Here is an 18,882-nt window from a genome sequence, read left to right as displayed (position 1 = left end):
GTTTACCTTGGCAATCCTGAGCATCATTCTGCAACGTGTGTAAAACCCTCAAACTCAAAACCCAGGCCTGTGGTAGAGGACCCGAGCTTGAGGATGACACAAATACTGCCCCTTCTGAGGTTAGAGGGATGCCCCATACACAATCAATGACTAGATTATTTTGAATATTTGTCGATATATAAAAATTATATATAAGTTCAATACTGTCTATATGAATGTTAATCTAGAAACGAAATGAATAAAATAAAAATGAATAAAAACAGAAACAGGGGTGGAGATACCTGTGCATTGCACATGTGATAAGCTCTCTATGAAAGCTCTCACTGGTAAACCAGGCTCAGAAAAGATTTCACTTGATTCAAATGCTCTTTATTCATACAATCACAATAAATGTACACTTTGTAGACCAACACGTGTAATTCTTCAAGTCGGCAATTGTAAGTACATGAGAACAAACTAGTTTGAAAACATGTCATTACAAATATAAAATAGGGTTACATTAAACATTTCACATCACACTAGAGCCTTTTTCCTCCCACAAGTCAGTGTCACACATCGCTGAAAGTCTGTGGCTGTTTCTGTGTATTACAATAGATTTGTACGGACACGTCCTCTTTTCAGCCTATGGACACTAATGACAAATAAATGTGATGACAAAAGTTAGACCGTGCACATGAAGTTTGTAAAGTTTGAATTTAGAGGCAGAAAGAAAAAATTATGTTCTCAGGACACAACAGCTTTACCCGGCCCTTTGAAGTGACAGCAGAATAGATAGAGGAGTGCAATTCTGAGGCTTTGATCTCTCAGCCCATAGACAAGTGAACTCAGAGATCTGGGCAATAAGAAAAAGCACACAAACAGATAGATCTGCATTTGGTTAAAAGCTACCCAGTTCAACAAAGGTGAGAGAATTGTGAGGATATTGGAGTAGATCACTGACAAAAGGCTGAGGCTTAGCTGCACCAGGTGCAGCAGCAATGTGCTTTTTGCTTTCCGCGCAGAGACTTTGTCCGTGGCCGCCGCTCTGGCTGCTATGACGATGCCAACGTAGCTGGAAATGTTGGCCAGGCCTGCAACAAAGAACACCAAAACCGAGTAGGTATTTTGGAACATTTCAGTCAATGGCAGGAGGGACATAGTGATGGAATTGCATGGCTGTGTCATTTGGAGACTCTCCAGCTGTTCAAAAGGAAACATCAAAATTAATAGGTCTTGAATCAGAAGAATTATAAAACACACAATCCACATTCCAAGCATGGTCCTCACTGTGTTCCCTTTGGTCATGATGGAGGCGTGTCTGAGAGGGTGGCACACAGCCACATATCTCTCCAGCGACATAGCGACCAGAACCAAAGGAGAAATCTTACTGAAGAGATTACCGAGAAGGACCAGTACACCGCACGTAGGATACGTGAGGGTGATGCGAAAGGAGGTCAAACAATACATCAGTTGAGAGACGACCAGATGCAGCGTGTCTCCGAGCAGCAGGTTATACAGCAGTATGTAGCGCGATGTCTCCCGAAACATACATTTGTTCCTCAAAGTGAACAACATGATCCCATTGAGTAATAATAAAATCCAACAGAAGGAGGTCGTTAAGGTGGCAGACATTATTCGTTCCGCAAGGCTTAACCCTGTGGTAACGTTGGTTAGTGAAATACCTTGCATGAATGTTAGAGATACAACGAGAAAGAAAAACAAACAGTGACGCTGGAAACGTCGAGTCTGATTGAATTCTCATCGCACGTTTTATAGGTTTTCATGCTCCATTTTGATGCATTGCGTTACCATGCAACACCATCGCTGCAATGTCACCGCCTCTTACAGGCGTCACACTGGAACACACGAGCATCATTATGAGTACAAAAAAAAAATAAATACCTTTAGCCATTTCAGGAACAGTGGTCCGTACAGTGGACAGCAATTCAAAGGTTGACACTTAAGACCATTAAAGTGTACATGACATGACAAATGAAATCTTAAATAGCATAATTATTGGACTTAAAATCATATTTTGAGACAATGCGACTACATACAGTGGTATGAAAAGTATGTGAACCTTTTGGAATTTCTCATTTCTGCATTAAATCACCATCAAATGTGATCTGATGTTTGTCAAAATCACACAGATGAAAGAACAGTGTCTGCTTTATCTACAACCACCCAAACATTTATAGGTTTTCATATTTTAATGAGGATAGTATGCAAACAATGACAGAAGGGGAAAAATAAGTGAACCATTACATTTAATATTTTGTGACCCCCTTTTGGCAGCACTAACTTCAACCAGACCCTTCCTGTAGCTGCAGATCAGTCTGGTACATCGACCAGGACTAATCTTAGGCCCATTCTTCTCTACAAAATTGCATTAGTTCAGATTCCTGGGATGTCTGGCATGAATCGCTGTCTTTAGGTCTCAATGGAGTTCAAGTCTGGACTTTGACTTGGGCACTCCAGAACTTGTATCTTTTTTTAAACCATTCAGGAGTTGATTTACTTCTGTGTTTTGGATCATTGTCTTGTTGCAGTATCCATCCTCTTTTTAGCTTATACTGTTTGACAGCCTCAGGTTGTCCTGCAAAATATCCTCATAAACTTTTGAATTTGTCCTTCCATTAATGACTGCAAGTGTTCCAGGCGCTGAGGTAGCAAAACAGCCCCAAATCATGATGCTACCTCCACCATGCTTCACAGTGGGGATGAGGTTTTGATGTTGGTGAGCTGTTCCATTTTTCATCCAAATATGATATTGTGTGTTACTCCCAAACATTTCAACTTTGGTTTTATCAGTCCACAATATATTTTGCGAAAACTTTTGTGAAGTGTCCAAGTGCCTTTTTGCGAACATTAAACGAGCAACAATGTTTTTTAGATACCAGTGGAGTCCTCTCATGAACACCATTCTTTTGATGTGTGCACAGAGATATTTGACCGTGCCAGTGATCAGTCTTTAGCAGACACTCTCGGGTTCTTTTTTACCTCTCAGAGTATTCTGTGCTGACGTCTTGGCGTCATCTTTGGTGGACGGCCACTCCTTGGGAGAGAAGCAACAGTGCCAAACTCTCTCCATTTGTAGACATATTCTCTGACTGTCGATTGATGAACATCCAGACTTTTAGAGATGGATTTGTATGCTTTCCCAGCTTTATACAAATCAACAATCCTTTATCGCAGGTCTCAAACAGCTCTTTTGACCGAGCCATTATGCACATCAGACAATGCTTCTCATCAAGACAATTCTTACCATGTGTGTCTTTTATAGAGGGCAGGGCAGCTTTAAACCACTCATCAGTGATTGGGCACACACCTGACTTAAATTGTTTGGTAAAAATTGGTTTCAATTGCTCTTTAAGTCTCCCTAGGCAGAGGGTTCACTTAATCCACCCCCCTTCCCCTATCATCGTTTGCATGCTATCCTCATTAAAATTTGAAAACCTATAAATAATTGGGTGTTTTTTTGTTTGTTTTTTTAGCAGACGTTTGTTTTCATCTGTGTGATTCTGAAAAAGATCAGATTACATTTGATGGTGGTTTTATGCAGAAATGAGAAATTTACAGATAAGGTACAGATACTTTTTCATACCACTGTACAACAATTGGGCATAGCACGGATGACTGGAAATGCCTATTCAAATCTGCCATTTAGCTCCTCCTGTCAATAGACCCCACTCACATGACGTCACAACCACGCCTCCGCGCCATATTGTCCGTCTACTTGTCATGTTGACGCATTACCGCTACGTAAATTCCTCCTATTATGGCGTGTTTTTCTGCTCGTTAACATTAATAATCAAAATGGTGAAGGCGTGTGTGGCGGTTGGTTACAATAACAGAGAAGATAGACGGAGAGACTTGAAGTTCTACCGTATTCCGAGAGACCCGGAGAGGAGAGCGAGATGGACTGCTGCAATTCGACGAGAAAACTGGGCTCCAAACAATTACCACAGATTATGTAGTAGTCATTTTATACCTGGTAAGATGCATTTAATATATATTTAGAGGGTTTTGGGCTGACAACCACAATTATGATCATTGTGAGGCTAATCGCCGACATCATACAGTTTCAAATTCAAGATGCTTATTTCTTCCACCATCATTACATTTTGAATAATATTTAGCTGGTACCAAGTGAAAGAAGCTGGGGGCCAGATTTGGTGTGGTAAAAATGCGGGGGGCTACCTTGACTGATTTACATAGAACAATATATTTAAACAATTTTAGCAAGCCCTTCTGTGTGTCACATTTGCTTTATTATATTTTTTTAATTCATAATTTCAACAGTCTCGTCTTTGTGGCGTTCTCTTTCGACACTCGGGCTCTTGCGAAATACTGCTGCTGTGAAACTAGCTTCAAGTTGCTATAATTTCTCGCTGCGTATCTTCCCTGTAATGTTGTCGTATATGTCAGCGTGTCTTGTTTGGTAATATTGCGTCACATCGAACTGTTTGAAAACAGCGACTGTCTCTTTGCAAATGAGGCAGACACAGTTGTTGCGTGTTTTATTGAAGAAATAGTCCAATATCCACCTATCCTTGAAGCGTCGGCCATCGCAGTCAACTTTTTTTTTTTTTTTTTTTGATTTTTGATTGTCGCCATTTTAGAAATCACACAGGGTAATGTTGCTTAGAGTGCTGCTCTTAAAGTTTTTCAAACTTTCGTGAGAATAGGCTGATTTTGTGTGGACAAGATAGTTGTAGATATCAGGGTAGCAGATGTCAGGCAGAGAGGGCGAAGACAGCGGGTCGAAAAATATCGATTTAGGCATCAAATATGGATCTGGCGAATGGATAGACTGAAGCTTTTCCACATAACGCCTTTTATGCAACGCATCCAATGAGTTTACAGCGTCTGAAAGCACCGGGGCTTCCATGAATTGCGCTATAAATTGCACGACAAATTGAAACCATTGAGAATACGGATAAACACAGACGGACAATATGACGGCCGGATACAGCGACACATCATTCTGTGATGTTGGTGAATAGGTTCTATATAGCGCTCTGGCGCCTCCATTTTGGTGATGACGTCACATGAAGAGCAATTTCAGCAAATTTAGCATTGAGCCCAATAGAGGAGGAAGTGTTTTTTAGCGATTCTGGTTAATGTGTTGATCTTTCGAGTGATATTGTCGATCCAGAGGAAGCCTGTGGAATACAGCCATATAGATTTGAGTCATATTTGGAAGAGGAGGAAGAATCAAAACAAGAAAAACGCGACGGAGACAACAAACACAAGGCTGATTACTAGAGCAGACTGCATGGGCAACACCAGGGGTGTCACTAGGTTTTAAGAACAGGAGGGTCTGAAGCCCGAGTTACGCTTCCGCGCCAGACCTGCGCCGTCAAGGAAGACCCGATTTACGACCCTCCGCCGTAGCCTCTCTTGCTCCTTCACAATTTTGTGACTTCGCGTCGCGTCAATGCGTGTGATGTGGTGGAAATGGACTGTGATTGGTCTGCTCAGACTGTTGTTTCAGCGCGAAATCACAGCCATTGTCAAACATTATTTTGCTACACGCAAAAATGGACCAAGCTTACGAGAGTATCAACGAAGAGCAAGAACAGTGTGTCACAAAAGTGAGTGCACCCCTGCAGATATTTAAGTATATTTTTTGATGGGACAACAATGACAAAATGACACTTTGACACAATGAAAAGTAGTCTGTGTGCCGCTTGTATAATAGAGTTCATTTATTTTCCCCTCAAAATAACTCAAAATATCCCCATTAATATCTAAACCCCTGGCAACAAAAGTGAGTACACCCCTATGAAAAAACGTACATCCCTAAATGTCCAAATTGAGTACTGCTTGTCATTTTCCCTCCAAATGTCATGTGACTCGTTGCAGGAGTGCTGTCAGCATTACTGGCAGAGATTGAAGAGGTGGGGGGGTCAGCCTGTTAGCGCTCAGACAATATGCCACACTCTACATCAAATTGGTATGCATGGCTCTTACCCCAGGAGGAAGCCTCTTCTGAAGACGGTACATAAGAAAGCCCGCCTGTCTCATCAGACCATAGGACATGGTTCCAGTAATTCATGTGCTTTGTTAACATATCTTCAGCAAACTGTTTGCGGGCTTTCTTGTGTACCGTCTTCAGAAGAGGCTTCCTTTTAAATTGTAATGAGGATAGCATGCAAACAATGACGGGGCAGGGGGTTGGAGTAAGTGAACCCTCTGCCTAAGGAGACCTAAATAGCAATTGAAACCAATTTTTACCAAACAAAAGTCAGGTGTGTGTGCCCAATCACCGATGAATGGTTCAAAGCTGCCCTGCCCACTTTTAAACACAAACCTGGTAAGAATTGTCTTGATGAGAAGCATTGTCTAATGTGCATAATGGCTCGGTCAAAAGAGCTGTCTGAAGACCTGCGATCAAGAATTGTTGATTTGTATAAAAATCTCTAAAAGTCTGGATGTTCATCAATTGATAGTCAGAGAAGTTGTCTACAAATGAAGAAAGTTTAGGACAGTTGCTTCTCTTCCAAGGAGTGGCCGTCCGCCAAAGATGACGCCAAGAGGTCAGCGCAGAGTACCCAGAGAGGTAAAAAAGAACCCTCGACTGTCTTTTAAAGACTTACAGAAATCACTGGCACAGTCCAATATCTCAAGAATTGAATGGTGTCAAGAATGGTGTTCATAGGAGGACTCCACGGAGGAAGCTCCTGAGATCTAAAAAAAAACATTGTTGCACATTTAATGTTCGCAAAAAGGCACTTGGACACTCCACAGAAGATTTGGCAAAATATATTCTGGACTGATGAAACCAAAGTTGAATTATTTGGGAGTAACACACAATATCATATTTGGATGAAAATTGGAGAGAGTACTACAAAAAAGGAGGCACCACTGAGCTGTGCAGCCAGGCCCTTTTTCAAAATCAAAATGAATCTTCTAACTGGGCCAATTCGACCAAGTGTGCCAAATTCTGTGGCTCTATAAGCTGAGTCCCTGAAAAAAAGATTTCCTTTTAATGGCGAACAAAGGGTCGACACGGCAACAGACAGAGACATGTGGACATGGGCTATAAAATAAGTATTACAAAAGGTCTTGAAACTACAATGACCGACCTGAAAAGAACTGGACATGTATTAGAAAAATGAGTGACTTTCTATTGCCACTAGTTGGCGCTGTAGGGTTGATGCAAATGACCCTGTCAGGTATACCGGGCAGGCAGGTGGTGTGTGGACCTAAATGCAGGGAAAGGGAGGCAAGGCAGATAGATGGTGCAAAAATGATTTAATTCAAGCCAACAAAAACAAAGTACAAAACAAAGTCTGTGGTGATCCAAAAACTCTTAATAAACAAAAGTCAGGCTAAATAATAAACTTACTTTCCAAGCAGGACGAGGAACTGGGGAAAAACACTGACATGAACGTGGAGATTGACATTGACATAGACTCTGACATTGACAATGGAGTGAAAAGAAACTGGGTGCTTATATACACACATGCAGACAAGGGGTAACGAGACAAAAAGGAACAGCTGGGTAATACAGGAGGACTCACTAGGAGCAGGCACAACAGGTGAAATGAATGGGGAATCACAGGGACAAGTCACACTTGGAAAAAACCAACACAAAACCTAACAGACCCCTACAGGACCCTTCAGAGTATGACTCTAAACAAGCATGAGAAGTTTGGTGCAGATATGTTGTATATCTGCCAAGTAATGACTGTTCAAAACTTGTGGAGAGACAAAATTTCAAGTCATTTTTCACTTTCCTGTGTGGACCCCTGTACTTAAAAAAAACCTCAATATTTTTCTTCAGGCACCTGAACACATGTCTTAAGGCTTCCCTGATGCAGGTTTGAGGTCAATTGATTTGTTTCCCTCGGAAGAGGAGCCTGTTTTGTAAAAAAAAAAAAAAAAAAGGCATTTCCTCTGCCCACTAGGGGGAGCTAGGCCTAATGGGTAATATTTCAATGCACTCGTGTTAAGGATGGGATACCACACATACACACCAGAAATGAAAAAGATTGAATGTTGTGTCAAGGAGCTATTAGTCATTTACTGAATTTGTCATTTTACCCCGCCCAGGTAAGATCAATGAATGAAAATGCACCATTTTGAAAATTTAAGATCTCCTGAATAGTCTCACCAATTTTGAAGATGATCCAACAAAATCCCTCTGTGACAAGGTCTCAAATGTGCACCCTGTTAATCGATAAAAATTTCACATTCGAACCTGTTGGGTTTGGAATATTGGTGGAAGAGACTTTTTGGAGCAGTTTTGCACAAGGTATCGACTCCCCAAATTTCATTGCTCTACGTTAAAAAAAAAACTAATAGGAAACGCCTTTTTGAAAAATTTAAGGGGGCGCCACTGAGCCAATTTGTTACATTTTTTTGTAATATTGCATGATTATCGAAATTTACGCAAATCCGCATGTATGTGCAAAATTTGGTGAGTTTTTGTGCATGTTCAGGCCTCCAAATGTAAACTCTACTATAAAACTGATAAAAATTTCACATTCGATCCAAAATACCCGATTTTATGTTGGATATGGAAAATGGGTGCAAGAGACTTTTTGGATCCCAAGGCGTGCCCAGGCCAGCTGAGAGACAGGCTCTCCAGCATGTCCTGGGTTGTCCCCGGGGCCTCCCGCCGGTGGGACATGCCCAGAACACCGCTCCAGGGAGGCGTCCAGGTGGCATTCGGACCACATGCCCGAGCCACCTCAACTGGCTTTCCTCAACGTGGAGGAGTAGCGGCTTGACGCGGAGTCCCTCCCGGATGACCGAGCTTCTCACCCTATCTATAAGGGAGAGCCCGGACACCCTGCGGAGGAAACTCATTTCGGCCGCTTGTATCCGGAAATGTTGTTTTTTTGGTCACGACCCACAACTCGTGATCATAGGTGGGGGAAGGAACATAAATCGACTGGTAAATCGAGAGCTTCGCCTTTCGGCTCAGCTCCTTCTTCACCACAACGGACCAGTGTAGAGTCCGCATCACTGCAGACGGTTGCACCGATCCATCTGTTGATCTCCAGCTTCCTCTTACCCTCACTTGTGAACAAGACACCAAGATACTTGAACTCCTCTACTTGGGGCAGGATCTCACCCCCGACCTGGAGAGGGCACGCCACCCTTTTCCGGCTGAGGACCATGGTCTCGGATTTGGAGGTGCTGATCTTCATCCCAACAGTTTCACACTCGGCTGCAAAACACTTTAGTGTGAGTTGGAGGTCACGGCTTGATGAGGCCAACAGCACCACATCATCTGCGAAAAGCAGAGATGCAATGCTGAGGCCACAAAACCAGACCCCTTCAAGGCTTCAGCTGCGCCTAGAAATCCTGGTGTCATAAGCTCTTTTCACTCACATATCCAGGGAAATTCTCGTGTAAGGCGATTTATTCGCCTCATTGCTTTCACTCATGTAGAGATGTCCCGAGAATGATGTGGGATGGACACTTTCACAGACTTGTCCCGTGTTGCCCACTGGCGCTCTCTGTGCAGGGAGAGCTGCTGGCACGATTTTATAACGCAGACATTACGTCATTTTTGGTCGGCATCGGCTGTCACAATGTTGGTCAAATCGTGTTTTATTGAGGGAGCGTTCCCGATATCGTAACTGCAGCCAATTCAAGCTCATCAAGACTGTTTTTAAGCTCAGGCGATCCAAGAGAAGGGTGGAAGGAAATGTCAAGTTCAAACAACAATGCTTAGGTAGACATTTGTAATATTAGGAGAAATAAGGAGAGAAGGCACTCAGTTTCTTGGTTTTTGGCCAAGGAGAGCGGGAGGAAACTAACAGTGACATTCTAGATACAGTGGGGAGAACAAGTATTTGATACACTGCCGATTTTGCTGGTTTTCCCACTTGCACGCCATGTAGAGGTCTGTAATTTGTATCATAAATTCTCTTCAACTGTGAGGGACGGAATCTAATACTAAAATCCAGAAAATCACATTGTATAATTTTTAAATAATAAATTTGTATTTAACTGCATGAAATAAATATTTGATACATTACCAACTAGTAAATATTTCGGCTCTCAGTTCTTTTTTATGAACTCCTCCTGTTCTCCTGTTAGGTTTTGTGTTGGTTTCCTCCTAGTGTGTCCCCGTGATTGCCTATTAATTTCACCTGTTGTGCCTTCTCCTAGTTTATCTCTGAACTTGCATCCTCCTGTGCTCACCTGTTCCTCGTTGTCTCGTTACCCCTTGTCTGCATGTGTGTATATAAGTTCCCAGTTTCTTTTCATTCCTTGTTGCGTCATTGTCAATGCCCAGGTGCTCGTCAATGTCTGTCTCGGTGTCTAAGTCAAGTCCCGTCCAAGCCCTCGTGTACCCGTCCCTCCGTTTAAGTAAGTTTTGTTTGAACATTGCCTTTTGAGCCCTAGTCCTTTTGTTTGTACTTTGTGATTTTGTTAGTTATCATTAAAACGTTTTTTTGAGTTCACCGCCACCTGCCTTGCCGCTTTTTTGTTTCCCTGCAATTGGGTCCACACAACCTGCCTGCCTGCCCGCGTCCCTGACATCTCCACTCATTGCCGGAAGTAACTGCACCTGTTTGAACTTGTTACCTGTATAAAAGACACCTGTTCACATCCTCAAACAAACAAACTCCAACCTCTCCACAATGGCCAAGACCAAAGAGCTGTGTAAGGACATCAGGGATAAACTAATAGACCTGCACAAGGCTGGGATGGGCTACAGGAAAATAAGCAAGCAGCTTGGTGAGAAGGTAACAACTGTTGGAGCGATGATTAGAAAATGGAAGAAGTTCAAGTTGACTGTCAATCTGCCTCGTTCTGGGGCTCCATGCAAGATCTCACCTCGTGGGGCATCACTGATCATGAGGAAGGTGAGGGATCAGCCCAGAACTACACGGCAGGACCTGGTCAATGACCTGAAGAGAGTTGGAACCACAGTCTCGAAGAAAACCATCGGAAACACTTTACGTCGTCATGGATTAAAATCTTACAGCGCACGCAAGGTCCCGCTGCTTAAGCCAGTGCATGTCCAGACACGTCTGAAGTTTGCCACTGACCATCTGGATGATCCAGAGGACTGGAGAAGGTCATGTGGTCGGATGAGACCAAAATTTAACTTTTTGGTCTAAACTCCGCTCGTCGTGTTTGGAGGAAAAAGAAGGATGAGTACAACCCCAAGAACACCATCCCAACCGTGAAACATGGAGGAGGAAACATCATTTTTTGGGGCTGCTTCTCTGCCAAGGGTACAGGACGACTGAACCGTATTGAGGGGAGGATGGATGGGGCTAAGTATCGCCACATCTTGGCTGACAACCTCCTTCCTTCAGTGAGAGCCCTGAAGATGGGTCGTGGCTGGGTCTTCCAGCATGACAACGACCCAAAGCACACAGCCAAGGCAACTAAAGAGTGGCTCCGTAAGAAGCATCTTAAGGTCCTGCAGTGGCCTAGCCAGTCACCAGATCTGAGCCCGATAGAAAATCTATGGAGGGAGCTGAAAGTCCGTGTTGCCTGGCAGCAGCCCCGAAACCTGAAGGCTCTGGAGAAGATCTTTATGGAGGAGTGGGCCAAAATCCCTGCTGCCGTGTGTGCAAACCTTGTCAATGACTACAGGAAACGTTTGGTATCTGTAATAGCAAGCAAAGGTTTCTGTACCAAATATTGTTATGTATCAATCAATGTATCAAATACTTATTTCATGCAATTAATTGCAAATTTATTATTTAAAAATCATACAACGTGATTTTCTGTTTTTTTTGTATTAGATTCCGTCCCTCACAGTTGAAGAGAACTTATGATACAAATTACAGACCTCTACATGCTTTGCAAGTGGGAAAACCAGCAAAATCGGCAGTGTATCAAATACTTGTTCTCCCCACTGTAACACTATGCAGTCACCAAAAACGCACTACCTAAACCTCGTGCACCCTCTCTTTTTATTTGGAGTTGTCCTTAGCAACAGATGGGTATCTCTCCTCAAGGGACACGTAAAAAACGTATTTATACGTCTTTTGCAGGGTTTTTTTTGACAAGAGGCATCTATAGGTTCAGATTTAATTTAAATATAATGCACAAAGCTCAAAACCCATTTTAAAGCAATAAAACTGGCCACTGGAGGTCAGTAGCGCACTTGGTAAGGACTCATCTCGGGCCAAGAAAGGAAGTGAAGAAAAATAGTCAGGAAACGGAAGTTGGAGGGATCTTGTGAAGACGTGTAAGAATTTGAGAAAAATGTGGCGAACGATCGGGGAAAAAAAAGGCAGACGACACTGGAGGAGTGTTTTGAAAAGAAAACGATACCATCGTCAAAGAAGGATAAAAAAAAAAATCTATCTTGATGAGACAGACGGCGACATCCACAACAGCATCAGGTTCCACACGCGTTCTGCGGCGCTCACGTTGCGTTACTCCTTAGCCTGAGATTGAAATCAACGATGAAGATGATGAAAAAAGTGAGACCGATCTTGATCCGGACTCATCAGATTAGCCACGGGAGCAGCTGAGAGCCTTCCCCGTTGTTATGTACGCAAATAGTTCAACAGTTCAATAGTTTAGTTATGTGTAAATAAATTGTTACTTTGCGATCAAAAGCTCTATTTGTCTTGTTGTTTATCTTCTTTTGTTAAAGGAAAACAATATTCAGATGTTTGGGATGTAACTAAAGCAAAAAATATCTGTGTATAAGTCAAAGTTATGTTTGAAATGTATGCTTTCACAAAAAGCTCAATTTCTCAGTTTTTTCATCAGAAATTGGAAAATTGCTCAAATTAAGCCATTTTCTAATGCTGATGTCTAAAGAATGGAAAAAGATATGAGCTAAATTTTTTTTCTGCTGAAAGAAGAGAGTCTAATCTTTCTTTTGGTGGGTTCCGTGTTTATATAGCAATAGAACAGAATTTTCTGTGGGCCTTGCAAAATCAGTCAAAATCCAGTAAAACGGCCGAGAGCAAAGGGCCTTACTCCGGTGAAAATGGCTTGGAGTGAATGAGTTAAATAGTGACACTGTGGAAGTCCGGCAGCGTGTTCATGTGACGTCACCAATCTGCGATGTCAACAACAATGGCGACCTACTTGTTAATTTTTTGGTTTAAAAATTTTACAAATTTTATTAAAACGAAAACATTAAGAAGGGTTTTATGATTAAATTATTATAACTCATACTAACATTTATCTTTTAAGAATTACATGTCTTTCTATCCGTGGATCCCTTTAAATGTAAATGTTCATAGAAAAAAGAGAATAGGTCAAAGGAATATCTTAAATTCAGCAGTGTAAATTCAGTTTTCAGGGTGAAGGATCTGATTTTTCTTCTTCTTCTTCTTTATTTCCTGGAAAATAAATTGCACTTTTTGAAATAGTTTTGAAAATTTGAATGTTCTCATAGTTTTTCAATGTTAAACATGACATCATGTGTAGTTTTTTCTTTGGTCTTTTGAACTGGCGTCCCCGCAGACATGCACGCGCAACACCCGCAGGACTCATTAATCTAGTCAATATTTGGTGAAAACATTTTTGAATAATTAATGTGCCTAAATGAGCCATTTGGGGACAAGTTCAGAGGTGATGATAACAAAGTGCTCGGTGACATGTTCATCGGAGGAAAATATGGAAGCCAAGCATCTAATTAGGACAAATCTGAACAACAACAAACACTGATGTCATCGACACAAAGTTCATAAAAGTTTTTCCACCAGAGGCACATGAAAAGTAATATACATTGTAACATCACATAAAATACAATTTAGATTGAAAACTATAGGTAGATCCTTGCTGGCGTCATTGTTTACAGTACATTTCCCGCGTAGTGTCTGGCACGTGTTGATTCATTTTGATGTTCCTAATCCAGGCTGCAACACATAGGTAGGGAATGTAGCCAAAAATTATTCTGAAATTTGAGTTAGTTTTGACAGTTTCTCTAACTATCCATCTTAATCTAATACTACAGATATGCTGCTACAAAAGAACAGTTTTAAATGCATAGGCATCCACTATTTGCTACGACAAGAGTACGCGATGCTAGAGTTGAATAGCCGTTTTCAACTGGCACTCCGAGGACTTTATTGCCACAGTATGCTACAACAAAGCTGCTATATCAAGGTTAGCGCTAGCTGTTAACTGTTTTAAAAGGATTTCATCCACTTTAATTTTGAGTGGATTATATAATTTTGCGAATGTAGTGACCTGTTTTTCAACGTTCGTTTTTAAGCATTCAGACAACACGTGTTGTTGATGTTGATGCGTGTTTAGGGATGGGAATTGATAAGATTTTTACGATTCCGATTCCATTATCAATATTGCTTAACGATTCGATTCTTTATCGATTCTCTTATCGATTCTAATTTGGACTGATGGACTGTATGAGGTTCTGCGTTCAATATGTTTTATGGTTCATTCGCCTCGGGGTTTCGGTCGGAACACAAGGAGCGGATAGTGGAGTTGGTCTTTGGCACTTTTAATACAACTTGGCAACAGGCACAACTACGTACAGGCGATGGCACTTGATATGAGAATCACTCAATGAGCAGGTGGGAGCAAGCGTGGAAAGATGTTGATGTATTTATATGTGTGTGAAAGACTGGAATGTGTGTGGTTCTGAAAGGAAAGAAAATTAGTGCTGATGCAATAAACAATGCAAATTGACTGTAAAGCAGTCAATAATACACATACGTGTTTCGCAGTGTAATGAACACAAAGGAGGGGGGGTGCGCGCACAACCCAGAAGCACGCTGCGTGCACGTGCGGTCATCTTGGCCATAAAAGTGGCGAAAACGAAGCATTGTACCCTCATATAGATGTACAACATCATATTAAGATGCTAAACTAACACATTCCCTCTTAACACAAATGTGCAACGCAAATATAATGGTGGGGGCGCGTGTGCGCGTGCACAACCCGCAAGCACGCTGCGTGCACATGCGGTCATCTTGGCCATAAAAGTGGCAAAATCTAAGCACTGTACACTCATATGGATGTACAACATCATATTAAGATGCTAAACTAACACATTCCCTCTTAACACAAATGTGCTACAGGAATGTAATGTAAACAACACTCTCCTCGACACAGCGAGTATGAGCGGCGCAACCAGCCGACAGTAAAAACACGAAACGGTGGCGCTGATAACAGCTCTAATTTATCATAAGAACTTTATGGCATGAAGAGGAAATAGTTAAATTCGTTCATGGACGCACAAAAATTAATACTTCCTCTAAAAGGTGGCCGTTCTCTGCTCGAAATGCGCACCTTACGCTTAATCTCGGTCCCAGAACACGCAGCGCGCATGACGTAGGACAATACAAGGAAATGGACTGGTTGCTATGGGAACGAAGCATACCCATGAAATCTTTCTAACAGGAGTATAAAAATTGCTCATAAAAATGTTTAGGATTATTTTAGATGCATGTATGTTATATTTTTCTTATAGAGTATTCGACGAGAATATGACGGACCCATTAATAGACTTTTTTGGAAAAAATCACCATTTCTTTAAGTAGTCTCATGAATATTGACTTGGCCTGTGAAAACCACTACATTATTGCTAGGAGGCGACACCTTATGGTACACTTGGTGAGTGATTACATTGTTAGCATTCATGTTGAGATACATGCGTACTTGTCTATGTGTATCATGCGTAAAGTCTGTGAAGTTGATTGTACTGTTTGGAATCTATTAGAGAATCATTAAATATTCTGCCAAATGATTCCATGGAATTGATACATGCGGAACTGGTTCTCTGTAAGAACCCGTTCCCGATTCCCATCCCTGTGCGTGATTATCTGGTTAATAAATAGTTTTTTGATTAATCAAATATTTCTGTGTAACATCTATGTAAATATACAATGTTAAGGGCTTATAGTCAGATACGGCATACGTGTGGATTTATTTAAAAAATTTTGTGAAATTTGGCCAGTGCGGCTTATGATTGGGTGCGCTTTATAGTCCAGAAATTTCAGTAGTTACAGTTACAAATTACTTCTCCCAAAAAGTAGTTGAAATAGTAACTCAGTTACCTCACTGTAAGAGTAATTAGTTACTTGGCAAAGTAATTGACGTTACTTTTCATGTTCTACACGTTATTACATGATCCATTTGATAATGTCTCTCACATCAAATATGTTTACATTAACTGATTGAATTGTTGAACTGAACTGTCTTTTCATTGCCCCACCTCCAATTTTTTTTTTTCAATGTTCACCTACTGTATGTAAGAGTGTAATGGAATACAAACTTTCACTCTCAAATGCTGTGAGAAAAAAAGTCTGTTTGTTTTTCCTGTTGTACTGAACCCGCACCGAACCATGACCCCCTGTACTGATGTACGTACTGAACCGTGACTTGTGTGTACCGTCACACCCCTAATATATATTATGTAGATATATTTTACAATATGCAGGTGAGGTTCTGAATCTTTTCCCTCTCCAACTTTTTCCCGAGTTGTTTTAATTTGAAAAAAAAACAAAAAACAATCACACAAGGTTTATGGATACGTCATTCAAGAAAAATTTAGTGAGTATTTTTGGTAATAAAAACCAAAAACAAATTATTGTTATATTGTAGAATCAATAATGACAACGCGTACTTGGTGATTATAATGCATACTCAACATGAACAGGACAGGAACTCAACAGGAAAACAGTCCATTATTTTCAATTAATTGTACCCATCTGAACGCCACAAACTGTATGAAAAAAAAAAAAAAGTTTAAGATGACGCTCGCCAAACTAAATGCTAATGCTTGCGAAAACGCGAATGCTATGCTAAGGCTCCAAGCCACCTAGCATCACATTTCCAACGGCGTCACAACCCCCTTCCTTCTTCCTGCCTCCCGCTCTGCTTTCTCTATGTCTCTCAGAAATCTCGCGTGTGAGTCAACCAAATTGTAGCCTTCACATCCTCAGTAATGGCAACGGCGTTGCAAAGATGGGAAAAGTAATTGATTACTCACTACTGACACTACTGGTTGATTGTCTTCACCGATCGGCCAGCCCCCGGGGGTGAGCAAGTTACAGCTCGTCATTCTACTGCAGCTACGGTGGGCAGGCAGAGAAGGGAGAGAGAGGAATGAACGCCAAAAATAGCGCATTATCGGTGGACAAACCAGCCGACGTCGGCGCAGGGGGCTGCCCGAGCCCAAGCTGAGGATAGTGGTCTATTGGCGACCACACGAACAGGACCGAGGAGGTGGAAGTGACCATGGTGAGTGACAAGCCAAGCCGCTTGTCATCGGCGGAGTTGCCTTCTCGGTGGTCCGGAAGCATTGTAACTCACAAAATGCAAGCCACCTCCTCATTAAAACGTGTGCCATGATCCCAGTATTTGACATAATACAAAACGCGTAGTTTACTCACTTCCTCATTGGTCCAATGGTCCCACAATTGTCAGACTTGTTTTGGCCATTCTCCGCAGTGAACAGGAACTTTATGAAATCCCAAAAGGCTTACACGCCTCTCCCTGGTGCAGCAACAAAAGCCTGCAGCACATTGGGATGGCGTGATGCAAAAAATAAACAAATTAATCCGCAAAATCAGCTAATTACGCAATCCATTGTTTTGTTTTGAGTTGTGCTGTGTTGTATTTTGTGACCTCACATAGCTTAACTATTTGGCTACCACTGATAGGGAATAGCAATAAACATCCAATCTATTTTAATTGGGAGGGGCCGCAACTCGACAGATGTTTTCAAAATAAAGTCCTCCTCTTACTAAAAACTACAACACATACTCTGTAAACTGGGCTGGCAGTGAATGAGTTAAGCTAATGATACAGTTTGAATAGATGTCTAATGTAGTAACCACTGTTCCTGAGAGGGTCATTAATAAAAAAAAAATATATATATATATATATATATATAAATTTTAAAAAACCATCATTGTGTAAAAATAATTGGGTTAAAGGGTTAAAGTGAGGGAATATTTTCCCACATTGAATCACAGTAATGAGGCCTCCTCTGAGAACTTGCTACCGCTCGCGTTACATTTAATCAAATAGTACCCTCTAGTGGACAAATATACAAATGAACACTTGAATGGCAGGATAGTCCAAAAAATCAAATATTCCAATTGACTTGTCAGTCACATAGCCTGAATAGAAATTTGTTTCAATGACCATTAGTATAAGCGGTCTTTTTTTTTTTTTTTTTGGCTTATAGGAGCTGGAAATACATGAAGATAGGATCCCAATCCTCTGAAAATAATGTGTTTGGGCCCGATATCCAAATACGGTATCAGATTAGGTACATTTTTAGTAACTAGAAAATGCAATTTCTGGTGAAATTACTATGGAGCTTTGCTGTGGTAGATACAGATCTAAGACCCCCCAGGTTGATTTGGGGACATTTCGGGGAAAAATAACAGGTCACTTCCTGTTTATATCAGGTCGCTTCCTGTTGATTCGGGGACATACCCTGGTGATATCAGTTCAAAGCAATGTAAATGCCATTGAAAATGAATGGGAAATTTGGACGTACACGGCCGTCAATGGCATCGACTTTCGTATGCGTCAAAGGAATCTGAGTACATTAGCATCAATAGAATCGACATACATGGCCGTCAACAGCATGGACGTGCATAGCCCTCATTGGCATCTGTGAACATGGGCCTCAATGCAAAGTAAATGCCATTGGAAATGAATGGGAAATTTGGACGTACATAGCCGTCAATGGCATCGATTTACGCACGCATTAATGGAATCCAAGTACATTGGCATCAATGGAATCGACATCCATGCCCGTCAATGGCCCGCCCTTGTTTTTCTGCCATTGGAAAGGAATGGGAAATTTGGACAAACTTCATGGCTGTCAATGGCATCCCATTAGAAATGAATGGGACCATTTTTTGGCAAATCTTGGGGGAACCAGTATTTTCCAAATTATGTATACAACTTTGACGCTCCTTACCATCCCGGAATTGGACAGAGGGACAGTTTTTATTTTTCTCTGCA

General features: G+C 41.5%; 1 protein-coding gene across 1 annotated transcript; it reads right to left on the bottom strand.

Moving 5' to 3' along the window:
• Nucleotides 1–723: 723 nt before the first annotated feature.
• On the bottom strand, nt 724–17,201 carry LOC130911266 (odorant receptor 131-2-like). Its single transcript, XM_057829112.1, has 2 exons — nt 17,042–17,201; nt 724–1,634 (listed from the first exon to the last, which is right to left on the bottom strand). Exons 1-2 carry the CDS (start codon nt 17,199–17,201, stop codon nt 724–726), a joined length of 1,071 nt encoding a protein of 356 aa, XP_057685095.1.
• Nucleotides 17,202–18,882: the final 1,681 nt, after the last annotated feature.

The sequence above is a fragment of the Corythoichthys intestinalis genome, unplaced genomic scaffold, assembly GCF_030265065.1.
Source record: "Corythoichthys intestinalis isolate RoL2023-P3 unplaced genomic scaffold, ASM3026506v1 HiC_scaffold_23, whole genome shotgun sequence".
In the NCBI taxonomy this organism is placed as follows: domain Eukaryota; kingdom Metazoa; phylum Chordata; class Actinopteri; order Syngnathiformes; family Syngnathidae; genus Corythoichthys; species Corythoichthys intestinalis.
Note: the sequence above shows the minus strand (reverse complement) of the source record. Positions and strands in the feature narration are given on the sequence as shown.

Excerpts from the sequence above, each read along its gene's own strand:
- LOC130911266 (XM_057829112.1), bottom strand. The coding sequence starts at position 17,201 with ATGCTTCCGGACCACCGAGAAGGCAACTCCGCCGATGACAAGCGGCTT. Across the intron at positions 1,635-17,041 it reads CCCTGCGCCGACGTCGGCTG|GGTTAAGCCTTGCGGAACGA; the intron begins GTTTGTCCACCG and ends ACGTTACCACAG.